The sequence below is a fragment of the Scylla paramamosain genome, unplaced genomic scaffold (genome assembly GCF_035594125.1).
Source record: "Scylla paramamosain isolate STU-SP2022 unplaced genomic scaffold, ASM3559412v1 Contig55, whole genome shotgun sequence".
NCBI lineage: Eukaryota > Metazoa > Arthropoda > Malacostraca > Decapoda > Portunidae > Scylla > Scylla paramamosain.
The window spans coordinates 341,375-364,351 of NW_026973720.1; the positions used below are offsets into that span (position 1 = coordinate 341,375).

The 22,977-nt window shown below is 40.1% G+C and overlaps 1 protein-coding gene and 1 long non-coding RNA gene across 3 annotated transcripts; both read right to left on the bottom strand.

The window, feature by feature from the left end:
- Nucleotides 1–462: 462 nt before the first annotated feature.
- Nucleotides 463–10,801, bottom strand: LOC135098320 (uncharacterized). 2 transcript variants are annotated; one of them, XM_064000623.1, is made up of 4 exons: nt 10,534–10,800; nt 10,024–10,281; nt 4,952–5,015; nt 463–817 (listed from the first exon to the last, which is right to left on the bottom strand). In XM_064000623.1, the coding sequence occupies exons 1-4, from the start codon at nt 10,558–10,560 to the stop codon at nt 741–743; spliced, it is 426 nt and encodes a 141-aa protein (XP_063856693.1). In that variant the 5' UTR covers nt 10,561–10,800; the 3' UTR covers nt 463–740. The 2 variants fall into 2 exon arrangements, with proteins under 2 accessions (XP_063856693.1, XP_063856694.1); XM_064000624.1 differs by lacking the exon at nt 4,952–5,015 and having other exon boundaries at nt 684–817; nt 10,534–10,801.
- Nucleotides 10,802–11,955: 1,154 nt separating this feature from the next.
- Nucleotides 11,956–21,653, bottom strand: LOC135098324 (uncharacterized). The gene is made up of 3 exons (XR_010266818.1): nt 20,013–21,653; nt 12,267–12,376; nt 11,956–12,105 (listed from the first exon to the last, which is right to left on the bottom strand). It is a non-coding gene; the product is annotated as an uncharacterized LOC135098324 (long non-coding RNA).
- Between the last annotated feature and the right edge of the window lie 1,324 nt (nt 21,654–22,977).

Here is a 22,977-nt window from a genome sequence, read left to right on the forward strand (position 1 = left end):
AATGTTTCTCCAAGAGCAGCCCAAGATCTGGTCCTTGACATAAACTTTCCTTGCATTGTAGTGAGTGTCCAAATATCCTGTCACTACTGGGATAGCTATGTTACTGGTCTTCTTGGAGTCATTGCTGAGAGTGAAATCAACGGGGCCACAGTACACTCCGTCAGCCAGCAGCCAGCATGTCTGTCTACTGACTGCAGCAACATACTCAGCACTCCATCCTCCAACTGTTTCACATCACCATAACATCATTAGAGGTGTGTGTGTGTGTGTGTGTGTGTGTGTGTGTGTGTGTGTGTGTGTGCGTGGGGCAAGGAGGGGGTGAGGGTAACTATGCATGATAGAAAGGTTTAAATTGTGTGTGGAGGAAAGTGTGCACTAAAGAAAGAAGAAAGAGGAATACAGGATGTGTGAAGAAATGGATAATGAAGGATAAGGTAGAGGAAAAAGAATACAGCAAAGATGAAGAAAAGATATCATTGAAGGATACATGATATGGTAAGAGGGAAAAACAATACACTGCAGGAGAAAAAGGATATCACTGAAGGATATAACAGAAAAGTATAATGAAGGATAGAACAGAAGCAAAAAGAACACAGGAGGCATGAAGAAAATATTACTGAAGGATGCAAGAGGAAAAAAACACAGTGCAGGTGAAGAAAAGAAGATAATGAAGGATATAACAGATGGGTGATAAGGACAGTCATTCTCACCACATCCTCCACACCCTCCAACTGCTTCCATCAGAACAGATCGGTGTGCAAGGACTTGACCATGGGGTACTCCTTGATGACCAGATGTGAGGGATACACCACCAGTCCTGTATGGGAAACAGATAATAAAATGCACTCCTAAATGTTTTGCTCTCTCTCTTACCTCCAATACTTTCAGTTGTTATGGTGTTTTCAGGGGTTTTCATGGTTCCAGTGATGGTTCAGCAAGGATTCTGCATCTTTAATAGTCTGTAGTGTGAGGTATTGGGGTTTTAAACAGTACATCAACATGCAATACATTTTATCCTAACTTCCATAAGTATGTACATCAGTATACAAGATTTTCCTTTATGTAAGAGGAACTCTGGCTAAGGCCAACAAAAAGGAGAAAGAGAGAGAGAGAGAGAGAGAGAGAGAGAGAGAGAGAGAGAGAGAGAGAGAGAGAGAGAGAGAGAGAGAGAGAGAGAGAGAGAGAGAGAGAGAGAGAGAGAGAGAGAGAGAGAGAGAGAGAGAGAGAGAGAGAGAGAGGAAAAAAAAAAAAAAATGAAATAAAATAAAATAAAATAAAATAAAATAAAATAAATAAATAAATAAAAATAAAAGGGCCCACTGAGGTACCAGTCTCTAGAAGACAGAGCCAAAAGAATTACCCTAAATTTAAGAAGTGTCTTGTATAAGGAAGTACAGACACAGGCAGGGAGTTCCCGAGTTTACCAGACTGACACCAATACTCGAGAGGACTCCACGTACCAGCTAGCGGAGACGACAGCAACCTTGGCTACGAGTTGCTGTCTCACGTCTGGCGCCTCAAATATGACGTTTTCAAAGGTGAGCATTGACACGGCCTCATCTGGTACATACAGCCTGACACAGGGTCTGTTGTCAGTATTTGTGTTGGGAAGATATGGGTGGTGATATTTTTATTTATCTATTTTTTCAAGTAGGAGGGACACTGGCCAAGGGCAACAACCCTCCCCCTCCCCCCACCAAAAAATAAAAAGACCCACTGAGATGCCAGTCCCATAAAAGGGTCCAAAGCAGCAGTCAAAAATTGAAGGATAAGTGTCTTGAAACCTCCTTCTTGAAGGAATTCAAGTCATAGGAAGGTGGAAAGACAGAAGCAGGCAGGGAGTTCCAGAGTTTACCAGAGAAAGGAATGAATGATTGAGAATACTGGTTAACTCTTGCATTAGAGAGGTGAACATAATAGGGGGTGAAAGAAAGAAGAAAGTATTGTGCAGCGAGGCCGTCAGAGGAGGGGAGGCATGCAGTTAGCAAGATTAGAAGAGCAGTTAGCATGAAAACAGCAGTAGATGATAGCAAGAGATGCAACATTGCAGTGATGAGAAACCGGCTGAAGACAGTCAGTTAGAGGAGAGGAGCTGATGAGACAAAAAGCTTTTGATTCCATAATGTCTAGATGAGCAGTACAAGTGGAACCCCCCCCAGACATGTAAAGCATACATGGACAGATAAGGCCCCTGTACAGAGTTAGCAGTTCGGGGGGGATGAGAATAACTGGTGAAGATGTCTCAGAACATCTAATTTCATAAGAGCTGTTTTAGCTAGGGATGTGATGTGAAATTTCCAGTTTAGATTATAAGAAAAGGACAGACCAAGGATGTTCAGTTTAGAAAGGGGGACAGTTAAGTGTCACTGAAGATGGGATAGTTATCTGGAAGGTTGTGTCAAGTTGATAGGTGGAGGAATTGAGTTTTTGAGGCATTGAATAACACTAAGTTTGCTCTGCCCCAATCAGAAATTTTAGAGAGATCAGAAGTCAGGTCTTCTGTGGCTTCCCTGCATGAACTCTTTACTTCCTGAAGGGTTGGACTTCTACAAAAGACGTAGAAAAGTGCAGGGTGGTATCATCAGTGTAGGAGTGGATAAGACAAGAAGTTTGGTTTAGGTCACTGGAGAATAATAAGAAGAGAGTGGGTAATAGGACAGAACCCTGAGGAACACCATAGTTAATAGATTTAAAGGAAGAATAGTGATCGTCTACCACAGCAGCAATAGAACGGTCAGAATGAAAACTTAAGATGAAGTTACAGAGAAAAGGACAGAAGGCACAGAAGAGTAGTTTGGAAATCAAAGCTTTGTGCCAAACTCTATCAAATACTTTTAATATGTCCAAAGCAACAGCAAAAGTCTCACCAAAATCTTTATAAGAGGATGACTAAGACTCAGTAAGGAAAGCCAAAAGATCACCAGTAGAGTGGCCTTGATGGAACCCATACTGGTGATCAGATAGAAGGTTGTGAAGTGAAAGATGTTTAAGAATCTTCTTGTTGATGATTGATTAAAAAACTTTAGATAGGCAGGAAATTAAAACAATAGGATGGCAGTTTGAGGGATTTGAAGTCACCCTTTTTAGGAATGGGCTGAATGTAGGCAAACTTCCAGCAAGAAGAAATGGTAGATGCTGACAGAGTTGAAAGAGTTTGATTAGGCAAGGTGCAAACATAGAGGCACAGTTTCGGAGAACAATATGAGGCACCCCATCAGGTCCATAAGCCTTCTGAGGGTTTAGGCCAGGGAGGGCATGAAAACATGACTGTGAAGAATTTTATTAGGTAGCATGAAGTAGTCAGAGGGTGGAGGCGATGGAGGAACAAGCCCTGAATTGTCCAAGGTAGAGTTTTTAGCAAAGGTTTGAGCAAAGAGTTCAGGTTTAGAGATAGATGTGATAGCAGTGGTACCATCCGGTTGATATAAAGGAGGAAAAGAAGGAGAAGCAAAGTTATTGGAGATGTTTTTGGCTTGGTGCCAGAAGTTACAAGGGGAGTTAGATCTTGAAAGATTTCGACACTTTCCGTTAATGAAAGAGTTTTTGGCTAGTTGGAGAACAGACTTGGCATGGTTCCAGGCAAAAATATAAAGCCCATGATATTCTGGTGATGGAAGGCTTAAGTACCTTTTGTAGGCCACCTCTCTATCATGTATAGCATGAGAACAAGCTGTGTTAAACCAAGATTTGGAAGGTAAAGAGTGAGGAATGTACACCTCCATGTCAGACTCTACTACCTCTGTTATGTATTCTGCACACAGACAGGTCTCTGACATGGAAGCAGTAGTCATTCCAAGGAAAATCAGCAAAATACCTCCTTGGGTCCCTGCAGCTAGCAGAGGCAAAATCCTAGAGGCACTTCTGCTTATGGGGATGCTGAGGAAGGATTGGAGTGATAGAACAAGATAAAGATATGAGATTGTGACTGGATGAGCCCAACAGAGAAGAGAGGGTGACAGCATAAGCAGAAGGATTAGAGGTTATGAAAAGGTTAATAATGTTGGGCATATCTCCAAGATGGTCAGGAATACAAGTAGGGTGTTGCACCGATTGCTCTAGGTTGTGGAGGATAGCAAAGTTGAAGGCTGGTTCACCTGGATGGTCAGTGAAGGGAGAGGAAAGACAAAGTTGATGGTGAACATTGAAGTCTCCAAGAATGGAGATCTCTGTAAAAGGGAAGAGGGTCAGAATGTGCTCCACTTTGGAAGTTAAGAAGTCAAAGAATTTTTTTAAAGTCAGAGGAGTTAGGTGAGAGGTATACAGCACAGATACATTTAGTTTGAGAGTGACTGTAATCGTAGCCAGATGGTGGAAAACTCGGAAGATTCAAGAGCATGGGCACGAGAGCAGGTTAAGTTGTTGTGCACATAAATGCAACATCCAGCTTTGGATTGAAAATGAGGATAGAGAAAGTAGGAGAGAACAAAAATGGGGCTAATGTCAGTTGCCTTAGACACCTGTGTTTCAGTGAGGAAAAGAAAATGAGGTTTAGCAGAGGAGAGATGGTGTTTTTACAGACTGAAAATTAGATCCAAGACTGCAAATGTTGCAGGAGTTAATGAAGAAAAAGTTGAGCGGTGTCAAGACACTTAGGGTCGATACCAGAAGAGCAGTCTGACCTGGGGACATTTGTTGTCCCCTCCCCCAATGGTGACTCTATGAGGCTGGTGTAGGAGTCTCCATGATAATTGAGTGAAGGGTGTGTGTGTAATTAGATGCTTGTAGTTTTGTGTGAAGGAAGAGAGTTGTCTTTAGAGAGCAGTCTGCGACTGTCCCCTTTTCTTGTGAGACACAAAGGGAAACATTCAGTGAGGTCACAGCTGCGCTTAATGATAAGTTCACAGCACCCCATCATCCAGTGCTTTAGACCTCACTGGGAGTAATTATCATTTTGGCAGGTGCCTGCTGCCTCCTCCTTGTAACATTATCTTCTGTTTCTTACTTGGCATACCTCTGGATAACCTCAAAGTGTCCCTCAGCAGTCTTTGCCAGCAGTTTGCCCACAAATGTCTGGCCTGAGGAGGAGAGAGAAGAGGCTCAGGAAAGAAAATACAGTACAGATGCAATTCCTCTCAACTTCTGTGCTTTCTTATGGAAGGATAACAGAGAAGGTATAATTTTACTCCCTTCATCTATCTACTTATCTATACACCAGGCCACCAATCCCAGACAAAGCAACACTCACTCACACACACATCACTCACACTCTTAGGCCCACTGGTCTCTGGTGGGAAGGAACAGTGTTGTGGACCTCCCTACAACACCCTAGTGACTGTACTTACAAGACTCTGCTATGGTTATGGTCTTCACAGAAGATAGTAACACAATTCCTCTCATAAATTTTATGAGTCATGTGGATGGTCTGGCACCAGCGTGGCAGTACATACATGCCCTGGCCTCACCTTAGGCCAACTGAGTACTGACTCATTATCCAGTAATTACTGTCCCACTCCCTCCCCTCCCACCACTTAGGAATAACATGCCACACATCTGAAAAAGTCTCCAAAAATCATGCACACACAAAAAAACAGATACAGTATATGAAAAACAGCAAAACATAAGGAGTACCACAAGGTGTAATCTAAAGCCTGAGTGTAAACAAGCTATGTCTCAGACACACCGCTCAAACTTTGGCAGATTGTTGCCAAAGTGCTGGATGATTTTTCAGTGTGCATAGACCAATGTTGCTTTTTGCACACATTTTCATTCAAAAAAGTTAATTACAGTCCCTTAATTAACTTAGTAATTTCTGTCCATCTCCTCACCTTGAAAGCCTCACCATCAAACATTAAGCCAGAATTTTTGTAAACAAGCTGAATGAATGTATCATGATAATAGAAATAATATTGCTTTATTACTTCATGCATGTATGCAAAAAATAAACTTGACTCGATTATTCCTGTCTACCAAACCTTTAAAGTCTTGCCATCCAAGCACTGGGCCAGAGTCCTTGTCAACAAACTGAATGCCTCTTGATAAAAGAATTAATATTGTTTTATTACGCTATCCCAAAAAATTTAACTTGATTTTGTCATCTCCTCACCTTCAATGCCTTGCCATCAAACTACAATCCAGAATCTTTGTCAACAAACTGAACAATAACAGAAATTATATTGTTTTATTACTCTATAAAAAAAAGAAAAAAAAATCATTCCTGTCTGTCTCCTCACTTCCTCACATCATGTTAACAAAGATTATATTATTTAATTACTCTTTATATGTAACATTGGTGTATCTTTGAGTCATGGGAACCAAAAAGGCCTGAAAGTTTACTAAACACACACACACGCACACACACACTAAAAATCCAGCCATCTACGTCACTGAGAGTTGCCCTAGTGGAAATACAGAGTATGAGAGTTCACACTGGTTCTACTCGTTGCTGTTTCGTCTCCAAAGCAGTTAAATTGTTATAATGAGCGGTGAAGAGGGGTCTACTTCGGTCCCCACTATGTTGTTTATGCCAATGGGGACCGTCTCGAAGACTAGACAGAGAGACCTCGGGATTTGGGGAAGAGGACTGAAGGGTCAGGAAAGCAATGATGAGAAGGAGAATTATCACACTGGAAACTGAAATGAAGAAAATGAAGGATAGATTTGACAAGATGGAGAAGATGGTTGAAACTTTGATCACCGAGAAGGGGGTGTGGAGAGGTGCATATGACGATCTACATAAAAAACAAACGTTATATGAAAAGAAAGCAATGGAATATGAAGGCAAAGTGGAAGAGTTAAATGTAAAACAGGAAAATTGGAAGAAAGAACAAGAGAAAGAAAAGATAGATTTTAGGAAAATTGTGGAGGAACAAACAAAGGCAAACAACAAAAAGCTAACAGAAAAAGTTGTTCAAGTTATAAAACAAAGAAAACTTGGTGAGAGAAACTGAGGAAAAGAAAAAAACTGTCGTGGTATTCGGTCTGAAGGAAGAGTATACACCTCAGTGGACTGAAAGAGAAAAGAAGGAAAAGACATGTGTGGAAAAATTAGTGGGGACATTACAAGAAGAAAAAGAGCTAACTGGAGAGATCAAAGAAATTAAATGAGGAGAAACCGGACATCATGGGAATTGTTGAAATGAAATTGGCAAGTGAAGGGATATATATTGGTGAAGGAAAATACAACCTCTGGATGAGAAATAGAAAAAATAAACAGGGAGGAGGTGTGATGCTTCTAATTAGGAAGGATTTATTAGTGGAATCTGTCACATATGGGGTGGAGGAGGCAGAAGTATTGAAAATAAACTTAAGACAGAATATTGTAAGATACTGTAACATTGTGGTGACTTATGTTCCCCCCTATTCCAACTCTTGGAGAGAGGATGAATATAACAAAATGCTTGAGGACACAAGGACACAAGGAGTTATTTGAGGAAAATGACGATATACTCCTGATGGGGGACTTTAACTGTAAAGAGATATCTTGGGAGAATTGGACCACGGAAGGCAGTGAGCCATCATGGGGGAACAAGCTACTAGACCTGGCTATTGAAAATGTCCTGACACAATGGGTTACAGATGACACAAGATTTAGATGAAATGAAGCACCTTCAAGGCTCAATCTAATTTCTACCAAGAAACAAGAAATAGTAGAAGACCTTAAATACATAAACCCAATAGGAAAAAGTGATCATGAGCTGATTCAGTTCACAGCTATGGATAATAACCTCAGTATAAGAAAAGAGGACCACAGAAGAGAATGGCTAAACTACAGCAAGACTAACTTAGGACAACTTAGGAAGTATTTCAGTGAAGTGAATTGGAACATGGTTATTCAAAAGGAGGACATAGAGGAAAAGTGGACAGCTTTCCTGGACATTTATAATAAGGGAGTAGAGAAATGGGTACCCAAAAGATCAACAGAGAACCTTTTCAAAAAGGATTGGTACAACAGGAGATGTGCAACAGCTAGATTGGAGAGAGAAAAAGCATGGAACAAATGGAAGAAAAACAGGAGACTGGACCTGTGGAACAATTATATAAGGAAGAGGAACGAACTTCTTAAAACTCGCAGAGATGAGCAGAAAAATTTTGAAAAGAATGTTGTGGAGAAATGTAAAGACCAACCAAAATTATTTTATAAATTCATTAATGGAAAATTAAAGAGTAAAGATGAAATAAGCACAGTAGAAGCTGGAGAAGAGATAGTGGATAACCCAGAAGAGGTAGCTGAAGTGTTTAACAGATACTTCCACTCTGTGTCTACTAAGGAAAATGATTTCAGAGATGAGAGGACAGCATTAGAAAAAGGGACTGACCTAAAGGAGATTAAAACATCAGTAGATGAAGTAAAGAATATGTTGGAAGACCTGGATGTAAGGAAAGCAATGGGTCCTGATGGTGTCTCCAGTTGGATTTTAAAAGAGCATAGCTCACAATTAGTCTCAGTGTTGCACAATATAATTAGTACCACCCTGGTAAAAGGTAGAGTACCCATAGATTGGAAATGGGCAGATATTACCCCAATCCACAATACTGGAAGTAAAGAAGATCCATTAAATTATAGACCTGTATCACTCACAAGTGTGGTGGCAAAGATTTGTGAAAAGATTATCAAGAACAGATGGGTGAAATACCTAGAAGACAACAAGGTGATAACAGAGAAACAGTTTGGTTTCAGAAAAGGGAGATCTTATGTCACAAATTTGATATATTTCTACTCAAGAGTAATAGATATAGTGCCAGAGAGAGATGGATGGGCCAACTGCATATACTTAGATCTGAGAAAAGCATTCAATAAAGTTCCACACAGAAGACTAATATGGAAATTGGAAAAAACTGGAGGACTCAGTGGATCACTGTTAAAGTGGATGACTGACTTTTTGACAAACAGAGAAATGAGGACAGTAATTAAAGGCAGCAGGTCGAACTGGAGAACAGTAACGAGTGGCTATTTTGTTCACAGTTTATGTAAACGATGTGACAGAAGGTGTAGAAAGTTACATGAACATTTTCACTCATGATGCTAAGATTATGAGGAAAGTAACAAATGAAGAGGATTGCAATGCTTTAAATCAGGACTTAATTAAGATTAATGAAGGATTAATGAGGTGGAACATGGAGTTTAATGCTAAAAAATGTAGTGTGATGAGGTTTGGAAAAAGTGTGAAAAGACCAGTTGGCAACTATTACTTAGGGAATGAGGAAATCTCTATAAGATCAGAAGAAAAAGACCTAGGAGTAATTATTACTGATAATTTATCATTTTGGAAGCACATAAACAAAAATTATAGGAGAAACATATAAACTGCTGAAAAACATCAAGATAGCATTCTCCTATATTGATGAAGATATGATAAAAAAAACTGATAACAATGATGATACGTCCAAGATTGGAGTACACAGCATCAGTGTGGTCGAAGTTTGAAAAAGGATACAAGAAAGTTAGAAAGAATCCAGAGCTGCAACTAAAATCCCTGCAAGCTTAAGAGAGTATAGTTATGAGGAAAGGTTGGAGAGGTTGGGCCTGACTACACTAGAAAAAAAGAGGGAAAGAGGTGATTTGATAGCTATATATATAGAATACTGGAAAGAATGGAAAAGTCGGACAGAGAAGACCTCTTGATACCAGATACTAGAGACACAAGAGGACATGGAAGGAGACTGAATAGGAGTGTTTTCAGAAGAGACATCAAGAAACATAGCTTCCCACACAGAAGTATAACAGTGTGGAATGAGCTTAAGGATGAGACTGTATGTGCAAAGACAATTCATAAATTTAAAGAAAATCTAGATAAAAGTCGATATGGAGACGGGACGGCACAAGCCTAGTGTGGATCTTGTCCTGTATTTCACAACTAGGTAAATACAACTAGGTAAACACACACACACACACACACACACACACACAAGAACTGAATGAATACAGAGATGGGATAAGGAATGTAGCCCAGCCCCTGTTTATCACAAGTAGAAAAACAAAGGTGAGAGAGGCAAGAAATGTACATAAACTGATGGATGAATAAAGGAGGAGACAGAACCAGAGGCGTGTAGCTTAGTCCCTGTATACTACAACTACACACACACCTCTGTATCCAGCACAGTAAAGGACAGCTGCATTTCAAACACTGTGTACTGCACCACACTGCTGGACACACCACTCAGCACCAATGCACTGGATGGCTTGGCATACTCAGTCACTGCCAGGCTTTCCTTGATCTTCTCTGCCACCTCCTTCTCCTGCTGCTTGTAGAACAGCTTGGCATCCAGAATGACAACACTGCCTTCCTCCTCTGTGGCCTTTGGAGGGGCTTCCTTGGGTGGTGGCTCGATGGGGTCACTCACCTGAGGAAGAGAGGTGGGTATTGGAGGAACACACTACCTCTGTTAATGGTTCAGCTGATGACAAAGTGCAGGAGGACATGATTCAAGGCAGTAAAGGGGCAGAGAACAGTGTTATTTTACCAAAAGGAGTTACAGGAGTGAGAGATGACTTAAGGCAGTAACGAGACAGAGTAGTGTTTGCCTTAAGAGGAAGCATTGGAGGAAGAGACAACATAAGATCACAAAGGAACAGAGAGCAGAGGTTCACTTTACCAAGAGAGAGAGGCACAGTTGCTGCATGATCCATCCTGGAATCTATTGACGGCCTTCTCCAGACTCTGCACCAGCTTCTTGTAGGGAATCACCTCCCTACCAATTGCTCCCTCCTCCTCCTCGCCATTCAGGCTTGTAGTGTGAGCGCTGGCCACTTCAGCCTAAGTAAATTTAAGTTGTATTCTTAAACATTTTGTTCTCTTTAGTAATTATTTTCAGATATAATGAATAGTAAGAATCTCATAGGCAACTTTCCCATTCATTTGGCACAGTCCTTGTTAAACTACCACTATCTATCTATCTATATACCAGGCTGGCAATCTCACACAGGATGGCCCACACAAAGCACCACACACTCCTGCACACATCACTCACACTCTTAGCTCCGTTGGCTCCTAGTGTAATGGGACAGTCTTGTGGACCACCCTGCTACATCCCAAGAGGCCTGACAAAACTGACATGGAGAGACATGACAAGACTGAGAGGGAGGCATGACAAAACTGACAGGGAGGCACAACAAAACTGACATGGGGACATGACAAAATTGAGAAAGGCATAACAAAACTGACAGTGAGAGGCATGACAAAACTAAACAGATAGGGAGGCATGACAAAACTGACAGGGAGAGGCAAGGCTGAGTGGTTGTTCTGTTACCAGCAGGAAGAGACAAGGCAGAGCAGTTGGTCCTTTGCCCCAAACTGACAGGGCAAAGTACAGAGCTCCAGTGCCTCAAACAACACAAAACAACACACAGCCATTCCTTATATTCCCTACACAACACAACACACAGTCATTCCTTACATTCCAAACACAATGCAACACAACACACAACCATCCCTTACATTCCAAACACAACACGACACAACACAACACAGCACACAGCCATCCCTTACATTGTCCAACATGGGAAGGAAAGCCTGAGGATGGGTGGGGTTCTCAGGCAACAGCTTGTAGCCGGCTGCAGAGGTGTTGAGGTTGGCTGGGGGAACAAAGACACCATCCACATAGGTGTCATAATGCTGAGGCTTTGGGAAGATGAGCAGGACAACGGCCTCAGAGGATGGACTGTGTGGCAGGTGCAGACGCAGCACCTGAAGATGTGATGTGAGTGGAGGGTCAGTGTGGTGAGGTGAGGTTAGAGATGCAGCTCCTGAAATAATAATTGATTGGGTTAAGTTAGATTAGGTTGACTTAGTGTTGGGTGAGATTGTGCTAGGTTGTGACGTTAGGCTGGGTTAAATGATGTTAGGTTATGCGTCAAAAAGATTGGTGTAAATTGGCTGCTGTTTATCTCCAATTACTATTATCATTATACCACTGAAAATTACTACAACTACTATTACCATAGCTACAATCACTGTCTACTATTACTACTACCACCATTACAACCACTACAACACCATTACAAGCACTACAGCAGTACCTGAAGGGGCATGCTGGTCATGGCCATCTCATATGTCATCCCTGTTGCCACAATGGAGAAGAAGGTTGAGATTTGCTCCTGATACATGTAGCCAGCACACCAGCCTCTGTCCATCTGTCCATTGAGGAGGTCCACGTACCCACTAGGGCCTGGAGGAGGAGGAGGAGGAGGAGGAGGAGAAGGCATTAGTAACACTCACAAAAAATCCCATGTGGAATTGACAATCTGGTAAATAGATTTATAAGGACAAGATAAAAAAAAAAAAGTGGCTTGTGTTGGCAATGAGGGCGATGGGGGAGAGGCGCCGCACCTCAGTGTCTGTGTCCATGCTCTCAATGATCATGAGGCGGTTATGCAGTGAGAGGCACTTCCATGCCTGCCATGATGGAACCACAACACAGGAAGCATCATGGACAATGCCTGTGGGATGAGACAAAAGGAGAGTACGGGGAGTGGTAAGGGATCTCAAACAACAAGTCTTTAATTTTTTAACTGCCTGATTTGGGTGCAGTGTGTGTGTGTGTGTGTGTGTGTGTGTGTGTGTGTGTGTGTGTGTGTGTGTGTGTGTGTGTGTGTGTGTGTGTGTGTGTGTGTGTGTGTGTGTGTGTCTGCGCAAGTGTGTGTTGCAGAGCTGTGTGTATATCTGACACACACACACACACACACACACACACACACACACACACACACACACACACACACACACACACACACACAAAGTTTGCAATGTAGGTACAAGCAGAAGAGGTAATTAGTGGGTCTTGGAGGTTGTCTGGAGATGAAGAATATAAAAATGTATGGATAAACAGGGATATGGATGAGATTGAAAGGTTGAAGCAAAAGGAGCTGATAAATGAGGCTAAACAAAAAGACAAACAACAAAAAGAGAAGTTTTTCTGAAGAGTAAGAGACATGAGAATAAAGAAATGGTACATCAAACACTATGTTATACTAATGTAAATGGATTAATGTCAACAAAGATGGAATTAAATGAGTTATTAAACAGAACCTCACCAGATGTTGCTGTATTATGTGAGACAAAATGGAAAAATGAATCGGGAACTCCTGACACTGGTAAATATGATTTATGGATGAAAAACAGAAGTGACAAGGGAGGAGGGGGGAATGATCATTCTGACTAAAAAGTGTGTTGAAGTGGAGAGGGTAATAAAAAGTGAAGACAAGTCTGAAATTCTACAAGTGATGATTAGAAGTGGAAAAGAAAGGATAATGAATTATGTAGGAGTGTACTCGTATGTGCCACCTGTGACCAATGCTTGGCAAAAAAAAGAGCACGAAGAGACGTTAGTAGATGTGTTAAAAGGTCTTGAAAAGATAGTGATGGAAAGTAGTGATATAGTTATTGTTTGTGATTTTAATTGTAAGGAGATAAAGTGGGAAACACTGACAACTACTAGAAGTGAGACCTCATGGAGTAATAGACTGTTAACCTGAACAGTGGAAAACTTGATGACTCAGTGGGTAGACTGTGATATAAGATTTAGTGGAAGAGATAAAGCATCAAGACTTGATTTAGTGTTTACCAAGGACATGGAAATTATTGAAACAATACACTATAATAGCCCTCTAGGTAAAAGTGATCACATGTTGATGGAATTTAATTTGAAAAATGAAAATGTAATCTGATGAAAATTATAAGGTAAGAAGATTTAAATATAGTAAAGATGATTTTGAAAAATTAAGAAAGTAGTTTGTTGCCATGGGCTGGAAAGACTTTGAAGATGTAGATGTTCCAGAAAATGAGTTGAATTTATAAGGAAATATAATTCTGCTGTGGAGAAATTTGTACCTAAAGGAGGAGTGAGATGTAGAAAGGGTACAGAATGGTTCAATACATAATGCAAAGGAACTACAAATTGTAAATCAAATGGTTGGAATAGATGGAAGAAGAGGAAAACTGAGAGCAGATGGGAGGAATATATTGATGCTAGAAACAAGTACATTGAGATAATAAGAATGGAGAGAAGAAACTATAAAAGAGATATAATAGATAATTGTATAAATGAACCCAAACAGGACATGGTGGAGGTTATGAACAATAGTTTCAGATTGTTATTTACTGTGGAAGGGGAGTTTGATGCTGGAAGGGATAAGTTGGTGAGATATATACTGAGTGCAGTCCAGGTCAGTTATGAGGAAATACTTAAGATGATGGAAGAACTTGAAGTAATTAAAGCATCTGATCCAGATGGAGTACCAAACAAGATATTGAAGGAATGTACAGAACAACTGCCTGATAAAATTCACAGTCTAGTGGTGACATCACTATCACAGGGAAGAGAATCAAAAGACTGGAAAAGAACAAATATTACACCAACATACAAAAGAGGAAATAAGGAAAATACACTAAAATATAGACCAGTGTCCTTGAATAGTGTTTTTTTTTTTTATGTAGGAGGGACACTGGCCAAGGGCAACGAAAATCAAATAAAAAAAAAAAAGCCCACTGAGATGCCAGTCCCAGAAAAGTAAAAAAAATTGAAGAATAAGTGTCTTGAAACCTCCCTCTTGAAGGAATTCAATTCATAGGAAGGTGAAAATACAGAAGCAGACAGGGAGTTCCAGAGTTTACCAAAGAAAGGGATCAATAATTGAGTATACTGGTTAACTCTTGCATTAGAGAGGTGGACAGAATAGGGGTGAGAGAAAGAAGAGTCTTGTGCAGCAAGGCTGTGGGAGGAGGGGAGGCATGCAGTTAACAAGATCAGAAGAGCAGTTAGCATGAAAATAGCGGTAGAAGACAGCTAGAGATGCAACATTGCGGCGATGAGAAAGGCTGAAGACAGTCAGTTAGAGGAGAGGAGTTGATGAGACGAAAAGCTTTTGATTCCACCCTGTCTAGAAGAGCGGCATGAGTGGAACCCCCCCCAGACATGTGAAGCATACTCCATACATGGACGGATAAGGCCCTTGTACAGAGTTAGCAGCTGGGGGATAAGAAAAACTGGCAGAGACATCTCAGAACACCTAACTTCATAGAAGCTGTTTTAGCTAGAGATGAGATGTGAAGTTTCCAGTTCAGATTATAAGTAAAGGACAGACCAAGGATGTTCAGTGTAGAAGAGGGGGACAGTTGAGTGTCACTGAAGAAGAGGGGATAGCTGTCTGGAAGGTAGTGTTGAGTTGATAGATGGAGGAATTGAGTTTTTGAGGCATTGAACAATACCAAGTTTGCTCTGCCCCAATCAGAAATTTTAGAAAGATCAGAAGTCAGGCATTCTGTGGCTTCCCTGCATGAAATGTTTACCTCCTGAAGGGTTGGACGTCTATAAAAAGACATGGAAAAATGCAGGGTGGTATCATCAGCGTAGGAGTGGATAGGGTAGGAAATTTGGTTTACAAGGTCATTGATGAATAATAAGAAGAGAGTGGGTGAAAGGACAGAACCCTGAGGAACACCACTGTTAATAGATTTAGTAGAAGAACAGTGACCGTCTACCACAGCAGCAATAGAACGGTCAGAAAGGAAACTTGAGAGAAAGATAGAAGCCACAGGGGGGTAATTTGGAAATCAAGACTTTGCGCCAGACTCTATCAGGAGCTTTTGATATGTCCAAGGCAACAGCAAAAGTTTCACCAAAATCTCTAAAAGAGGATGACCAAGACTCAGTAAGGAAAGCCAGAAGATCACCAGTAGAGCGGCTTTGACAAAACCCATACTGGCAATCAGATAGAAGTTTGTGAAGTGACAGATGTTTAAGTATCTTCCTGTTGAGGATAGATTAAAAAACTTTAGATAGGCAGGAAATTAAAGCAATAGGAGAGTAGTTTGAGGGATTAGAACGGTCGCCCTTTTTAGGAACAGGCTGAATGTAGGCAAACTTTCAACAAGAAAGAAAGGTAGATGTTGACAGACAGTGCTGAAAGAGTTTGACTAGGCAAAGTGCAAGCACGGAGGCACAGTTTCGGAGAACAATAGGAGGGACCCCATCAGGTCCATAAGACTTTCGAGGGTTTAGGCCAGCAAGGGCATGGAAAACATCATACTGAAGAATTTTAATAGGTAGCATGAAGTAGTTAGGGGGTGGAGGAGAGGGAGGAACAAGCCCAGAATCATTCAAGGTAGAGTTTTTAGCAAAGGTTTGAGCAAAGAGTTCAGCTTTAGAGATAGATGTGATGGTAGTGGTGCTATCTGGTTGAAATAAAGGAGGGAAAGAAGAAGAAGAAGCAAAGTTATTGAAGATATTTTTGGCTAGATGCCAGGAGATATTTTTGGCTAGATGTCAGAGTCATGAGGGTAGTTAGATCTTGAAAGATTTTGACACTTTCTATTAATGAAGGAGTTTTTGACTAGTTGGAGAACAGACTTGGCATGGTTCCGGACAGAAATATAAAGTGCATGAGATTCTGGTGATGGAAGGCCTAAGTACCTTTTGTGGGCCTCCTCTCTATCATGTATAGCACGAGAACAAGTTGTGTTCAACCAAGGTTTGGAAGGTTTAGTCCGAGAAAAAGAGAGAGGAATGTATGCCTCCATGCCAGACACTATCACCTCTGTTATGCATTCAGCACACAAAGACAGGTCTCTGACACAGAAGCAGTAGTCATTCCAAGGAAAATCAGCAAAATACCTCCTCAGGTCCCCCCAACTAGCAGAGGCAAAATGCCAGAGGCACCTTTGCTTAGGGGGATGCTGAGGAGGGATTGGAGTGATAGGACAAGATACAGATATGAGACTGTGATCGGAGGAGCTCAATGGAATAGAGAGGGTGACAGCATAAACAGAAGGATTAGAGGTCAGGAAGAAGTCAAGAATGTTGGGCATATCTCCAAGATGGTCAGAAATACAAGTAGGGTGTTGCACCAATTGCTCTAGGTCGTGGAGGATAGCAAAGTTGAAGGCTAGTTCACCAGGATGGTCAGTGAAGAGAGAGGAAAGCCAAAGCTGGTGGTGAACACTGAAGTCTCCAAGAATGGAGATCTCTGCAAAAAGGGAAGAGTGTCAGAATGTGCTCCACTTTGGAAGTTAAGTAGACAAAGAATTTCTTATAGTCAGAGGAGTTAGGTGAGAGATATACAGCACAGATAAATTTAGTTTGAGAGTGACTCTGTAGTCGTAGCCAGATAGTGGAAAACTCGGAAGATTCAAGAGCATGGACATGAGAGGAGGTTAAATTGTTGCACACATAAATGCAACATCCAGCTTTGAATTGAAAATGAGGATAGAGAAAGTAGGAGGGAACAGAAAAAGAGCTACTGTCAGTTGCCTCAGGCACCTGAGTTTCAGTGAGGAAAAGAAGATGAGGTTTAGAAGAGGAGAGGTGGTGTTCTACAGATTGAAAATTAGATCTTAGATCACAAATGTTGCAGAAATGAAGAAAAAATTGAGGGGGTGTCAAGATACTTAGGGGCGTCATCAGCAGAGCAGTCCAACCAGGGGACATTTGTGGTCCCCTCCCCAGATGAGGACTCCAAAGCTGGTGTAGGAGTTGCCATGAATTTTGAAATTTTGAGTGAAGGTTGTGTGTGTTATTAGGTGCTTGTAGTTTTGTGTGGAGGAAGAGAGTTGTCTTTATAGGGCAGGCTGCGACTGCCCCCTTGTGTTGTGAGACACAAAAGGAAAAGTTCAGTGAGATCACAGGTAGGTTTAATGATAAGTTCACAGTACCCCCTGATCCAGTGCTTTAGACCTCACTGGGAGTAATTATTGTTTTAGCAGGTGTCTACTGCTTCCTCCTGAAGGAAAATTATGTGAAAGAACAATAAAGGAAAGATGGATGGAACACTTGGAAAAAGATGAAGTTTTAGTAAATTGTCAATTTGGATTTAAAAGGGGAAGATCATGCTCCATAAACTTACTGTCCTTTCATTCAAGGATAGTTAATATGTGCAGGAGAGAGAGATGGATGGGTGGATGGTGTCTACTTAGACTTGAAGAAAGCAAAGTACATCCCAAAGGTTGCTAAGGAAGATTAAAAAATTATGGAAAATTTGGAGGAAGACAGCTGGAGTGAATGGAGGATTATCTGGATGATAGAGAGATGAGAACTGTAATACAAGACCAGAATTCATCTTGGCTGAAAGTAACTAGTGGTGTCCCACAGGGGTCAGTTTTAGGACCGATAAAGTTTGTAATATATGTGAATGACATAAATGAAAAAACAGATAGTTATATGAACTTATTTGCAGATGATGCTAAACTGATGAGAAGGATAGATAATGTAAATGACTGTATGGTACTGCAAGATGATTTAAATAAGATAAATAGATGGAGTAAATCTTGGCAAATGGAATTCCATTTGAGTAAATGCAAAGTAATGGAGTTTGGTAAGAGTAAGAAAAGAATACAATATTATTATGATATGGATGGTGTGAAGTTAAAGAAGTCAAAAGAGGAAGTAGATTTGGGAGTAACAGTTACTGAAAATTTGACATTGATAAAATTACTGGAGACAGTGAAATTGTTAAAAAGAATAAGAATGGCACTCATAATTGGAAGAAAAAATGATAAAAAGTTGTTGATTTCCATGATAAGACTAAGATTGGAATATGCAGCAGTGGTGTGGTCTCATCATACAAAGAGGAATATTATAAAATTAGAAAAAGCATAAAGAGCAGTCACTAAGATGGTTTCAGAGTTGAGTAAATTGACCTATGAAGAGAGATTAAGAATGTTGGAAATTCCTACCCTTGAAAATAGGAGAGAGAGAGGAGATTTAATAAACATCTATAGAATGATAAATGGTATGGAAAATGTGAAGAAAGAAGGTTTTTATAAATTTAGACACAGAGAGTACAAGGGGTCACAGCAAGAAGTTGAAGAAAGTTAACTGTAGAAGAGACATTAAGAAGTATAGTTTTCCTCACTGAAATGAGAACAAATGGAATGAACTCAGTGAAGATGTTGTCAATGCCGAAACTGTCAGTGCTTTTAAAACCAAACTGATAGATATAGGGACAGGGTACTATGAGATTACTCCCCTCCCGTACACCACAACTAGGTAAATACACACACACACACACACACACACACACACACACACACACACATGGAAGAGAGAGAGAGAGAGAGAGAGAGAGAGAGAGAGAGAGAGAGAGAGAGAGAGAGAGAGAGAGTGTGGGCTCGCTCACTCTGAGTTGCCAAACATCATTTCAAGACATATGGGTGCAAAATACAGGCTGCCAAGATTAAAAAGAGCCTTCATATCATATGATGTAAGTCACAGTTACATGCTGTTCATCATATGATAAATGTTGCAGTTTATGGGTTAAGGACATTAACCTAACATAACCAGACCTAAACCTTAATAGAAAAAATAAAGAGTCCAAGGTGTGGTTTGCAGACCTCCTCTTCCTCATCCTCAAAGGGTACTGGTGCCATCGATTGTTCAGCACTCAACTAATTTTGGCAAAACACAGTGCAATCTTAAGAATTGTATGCCTTGCTTATGGAACTGCATGATAAAATCCAAGTATTTAAATTTGTGTGCACTGCACTCAGGTGACTGGCTGAAAATAAATGATGCATTGCCTGGAAGTAAGTGACATTTAACGACATTCTAATGTCATTAAAAGTACAGTTCTCATTTGCTGAACAAAAGAGATGCAAGAGAGCATGCATCATTATATACTGGAAACAAACATACGAACACATGCATCACACTATATCTCTCCAAGTAAACCCTGTCAGCATGGACTTACAATTTGTGACACAGTGTACGATAGATCATGTCACTAATGTAACCGTGAGTGACCCTAAAACAACCCTCACAGCCATATTGTACAGTATGTATTCATCACCAATATCCACATAATTTAGCTGCTTCATGAGGAGCTGCTATAGCTAAGATTATTCAATGTCACTATCTCCTTTTGAAAAAGCATAATATTTTGAGCAGTAAAAAAATTTATCTCAGTCTGAAAAATTATCATGATCAAGATATTTACCAAGAAGTGGCCCCAAAAAACAGGTATACACTGTCACTCTATTGCAGTGACTTGCATTGGCTAATGATCATAGGGGCCTTCCTGGGGAGGGAGTGGGAAGATGGCTAATGTGGGAAAGGAAGGGGTAAAAGAGAGTGCTGAGGCTCACCTGCACTGATGTTGCTTGGTCAACTTCACATAAGGGTCATTTAGCTGTCTCGTCAACCAGTCCTGTGAGCTTTTACTTTTTCCTCTCAGATTTTTAGGCACAGTCTTGTAAGCAGCACATGATGTACAAGAGTAACAGCTGCCCTGTACAGTGGCAGTGTGTCTTGAAGCCATCACTCCCACTACCCTGTTGTGTTCTTGTTCTTGTTGGGGATTTGAGGGGCTGTGCAGGCTGTGGTGCCACAACCTCCAGAGGCCTGGAGGTGCTGGCAGCAGGCAAGTTATCCAGTTATATTCTGGTGAGCTGCTGGAGGAAGACCCTGGTATGATTAAGTGTCTTGAAGGCCAAGCTGGGGTCTTGGAAACCACCCAAGAGGTCTGCTAGTGATGGCCTGTTGATGTGGAGTAATAACACTGAGTGGAGAAGAGCAGTGTGGTGGGAGAGGTGGTGAGAAGGACTGGGTGGGAACTGGCTCCAGAATGCATGTTGCAAATGTTTAAAATATGTATGCAATCATTAACATTATTTTGGAAGTCTTGCAAATGATATCTACGAATGAACAAAATATTGTTTTTGATGACATAAAATGCACCTTTTTTCTCCCCCAAAAAAGTCTCAGAAAATGAGCCTGCATCTTATAAGACCAAGGTTCAGCTTTGGGACAGTGGCCAGTGGTAAGTCTGTGGCAACAGTGGCCCTTAGATTAAATCCCAAACATCTTCACATACATAAACAAAGTGATGATCAATTCTATACCACAAAAACAACTCTTTTTTACAAGATAACAATGCATAACAGGTCATACTTACTAGTAATTCACATAAAATAACACCAGTCAGGAAGAAATTAGGTGATGACTCTTACATTTCATGTACCAAAACAAACTTGCAGTTGGTTGCAAACCAAACCTGGTGACAACTGCAGGATTCACTGCGTTTCTTAGTATGATGCCATTATTCCTTGAGGTAAGACACACCTCCATACAACTGGAATTGTACCTATCTTTTAAGATTCTTACCTTGCATACATGTTCAACAAAACTTGAAGCTAATGAGAAACTATTGCATTCTTAAAAAATAGCTTACTACCTAACAAAATAAAAGATTTTATAAGTGAAGAGAGTGTCATGAAGTAGGGCGACTCATGGTGATGGTTTGTACTGAATATTTCAAAAAAAAATACATTGTAGAGAATAAGGTGAATCTGTTTTCACACATCCTTATGCTTTGAAAATGTACTAAAATATACAACTAGGATCATGTGTAGAATGATGATAAAAAAATGTGATGTACAAACTTTATTACAATCTGGCCTCTGACAATGTCACTGTCTATGCCACATTTGTTTACATCTCACAGCAGGATTAGTCTAAGTACTAGTGTTGGTAGGTCCTAGCAAATATTAAGGTTTTTTAAATGTAAAATATTGAGATCTAATAAGGATCTGAATACATATAAGAGGGCTTCAAATGTCAGGTGAAACCCTTCACTTCATATTCAGAGCTTAAACCTGTTTACTTACCTTTTTTTTTTTTTTTTATGCCTGCCCAAACTGAGGTGCGTCTTATTGAGTCCATGTGTCTTATAAGCCATTAATTATGGTATAATGAAATACGAATAAGTGTCTGCATCCAGCATTTGAAGAAACTGCAAAAACAATATGAAAATATTTCATTCATGCTGGCTAATATTAGGCACTGATTTAGTGTTGTCATAAGCTCAATAGTTTTTTGTACTCCGATTGGTATATATATATAAATATATATACGAGTATATATATATATATATATATATATATATATATATATATATATATATATATATATATATATATATATATATATATATATATATATATATATATATATATATATATATATATTTATTTATTTATTTATTTACACAAGCCCAGTGACACATCATAAAGAGTTAAGACTGCTAAACAGAGAGGGAAACCTGTGACCATAGTCCTCATGAGTAAATAAAAAAAAACTTATGTCCGTAGATATGCAAAATAACTTATTTGCTGATTGTACTACATGTAGCCCTTCATCTCTCAAATTATAATGCAATATTTTTCAGGCACCAAAGATTTTTCAAGGGAAGTGCATTAATGATGCATATATCGAGTTTGTCTAAATCTGAAATGTTTGAGGTGCATTTATCACATTTAAACCTAGTCAATTTCACATAAAGCAATGGCAATCAAGAGGAATAGAGAAGCTCCAGTGGGGAATTATATGAAACAGACATTTTCTGATGTTGCTGTATCATATGCTTAATTGCCATACTTTTAAACCTTCTGCCAATGCTGGTGATCACCTGGCCAAACTGCACCAGACAATCAAGATAGTGGGGAAGTCCTTACTTTCAAAAATCCAAAGTTCACCAAGGTTGTCAATCAGCGGGTCGGGCAAGCATGAGTGGTTACCAATGCTTACATCTCATATTCCTGCCCAACTCAGCACATCACTGACAGAAAAAAAATGTATGAGAAACACGAATTTGTTTACATCTGCTGCAGTCACCATGGCAACCAGCAAAGAAGTGACGGTTTGTTGGGCTACTCCTTTATCATTTTTTGATAAGGAAATCCTCATTAACATGGTAAAAGAGCATATTAATGTAATAAATAACAAGAACACAAAGTTTTATACAGTAAACAAGAAGGCAATGGAGTGGCTAAGAAGTTTTGTGATGAGTGGGCATCACAAGACTCACCAGCACGTGAGGAAAATGTGAAAAAACATCAGAAATGGATGTGAAACATTGTTTGACATTGTTTATGATGTTATATAATGCATGGCAATATGAACTGGGTGACATTGATGTCTGTGTGTGTGTGTGTGTGTGTGTGTGTGTGTATTTACCTAGTTGCATTGTACAGGGCACGAGCCAAAGTTCATTTTGTCCTGTCTCCATAACCATGCTTATTCAGTTTCTCTTTAAACATGTGTACATCGTTT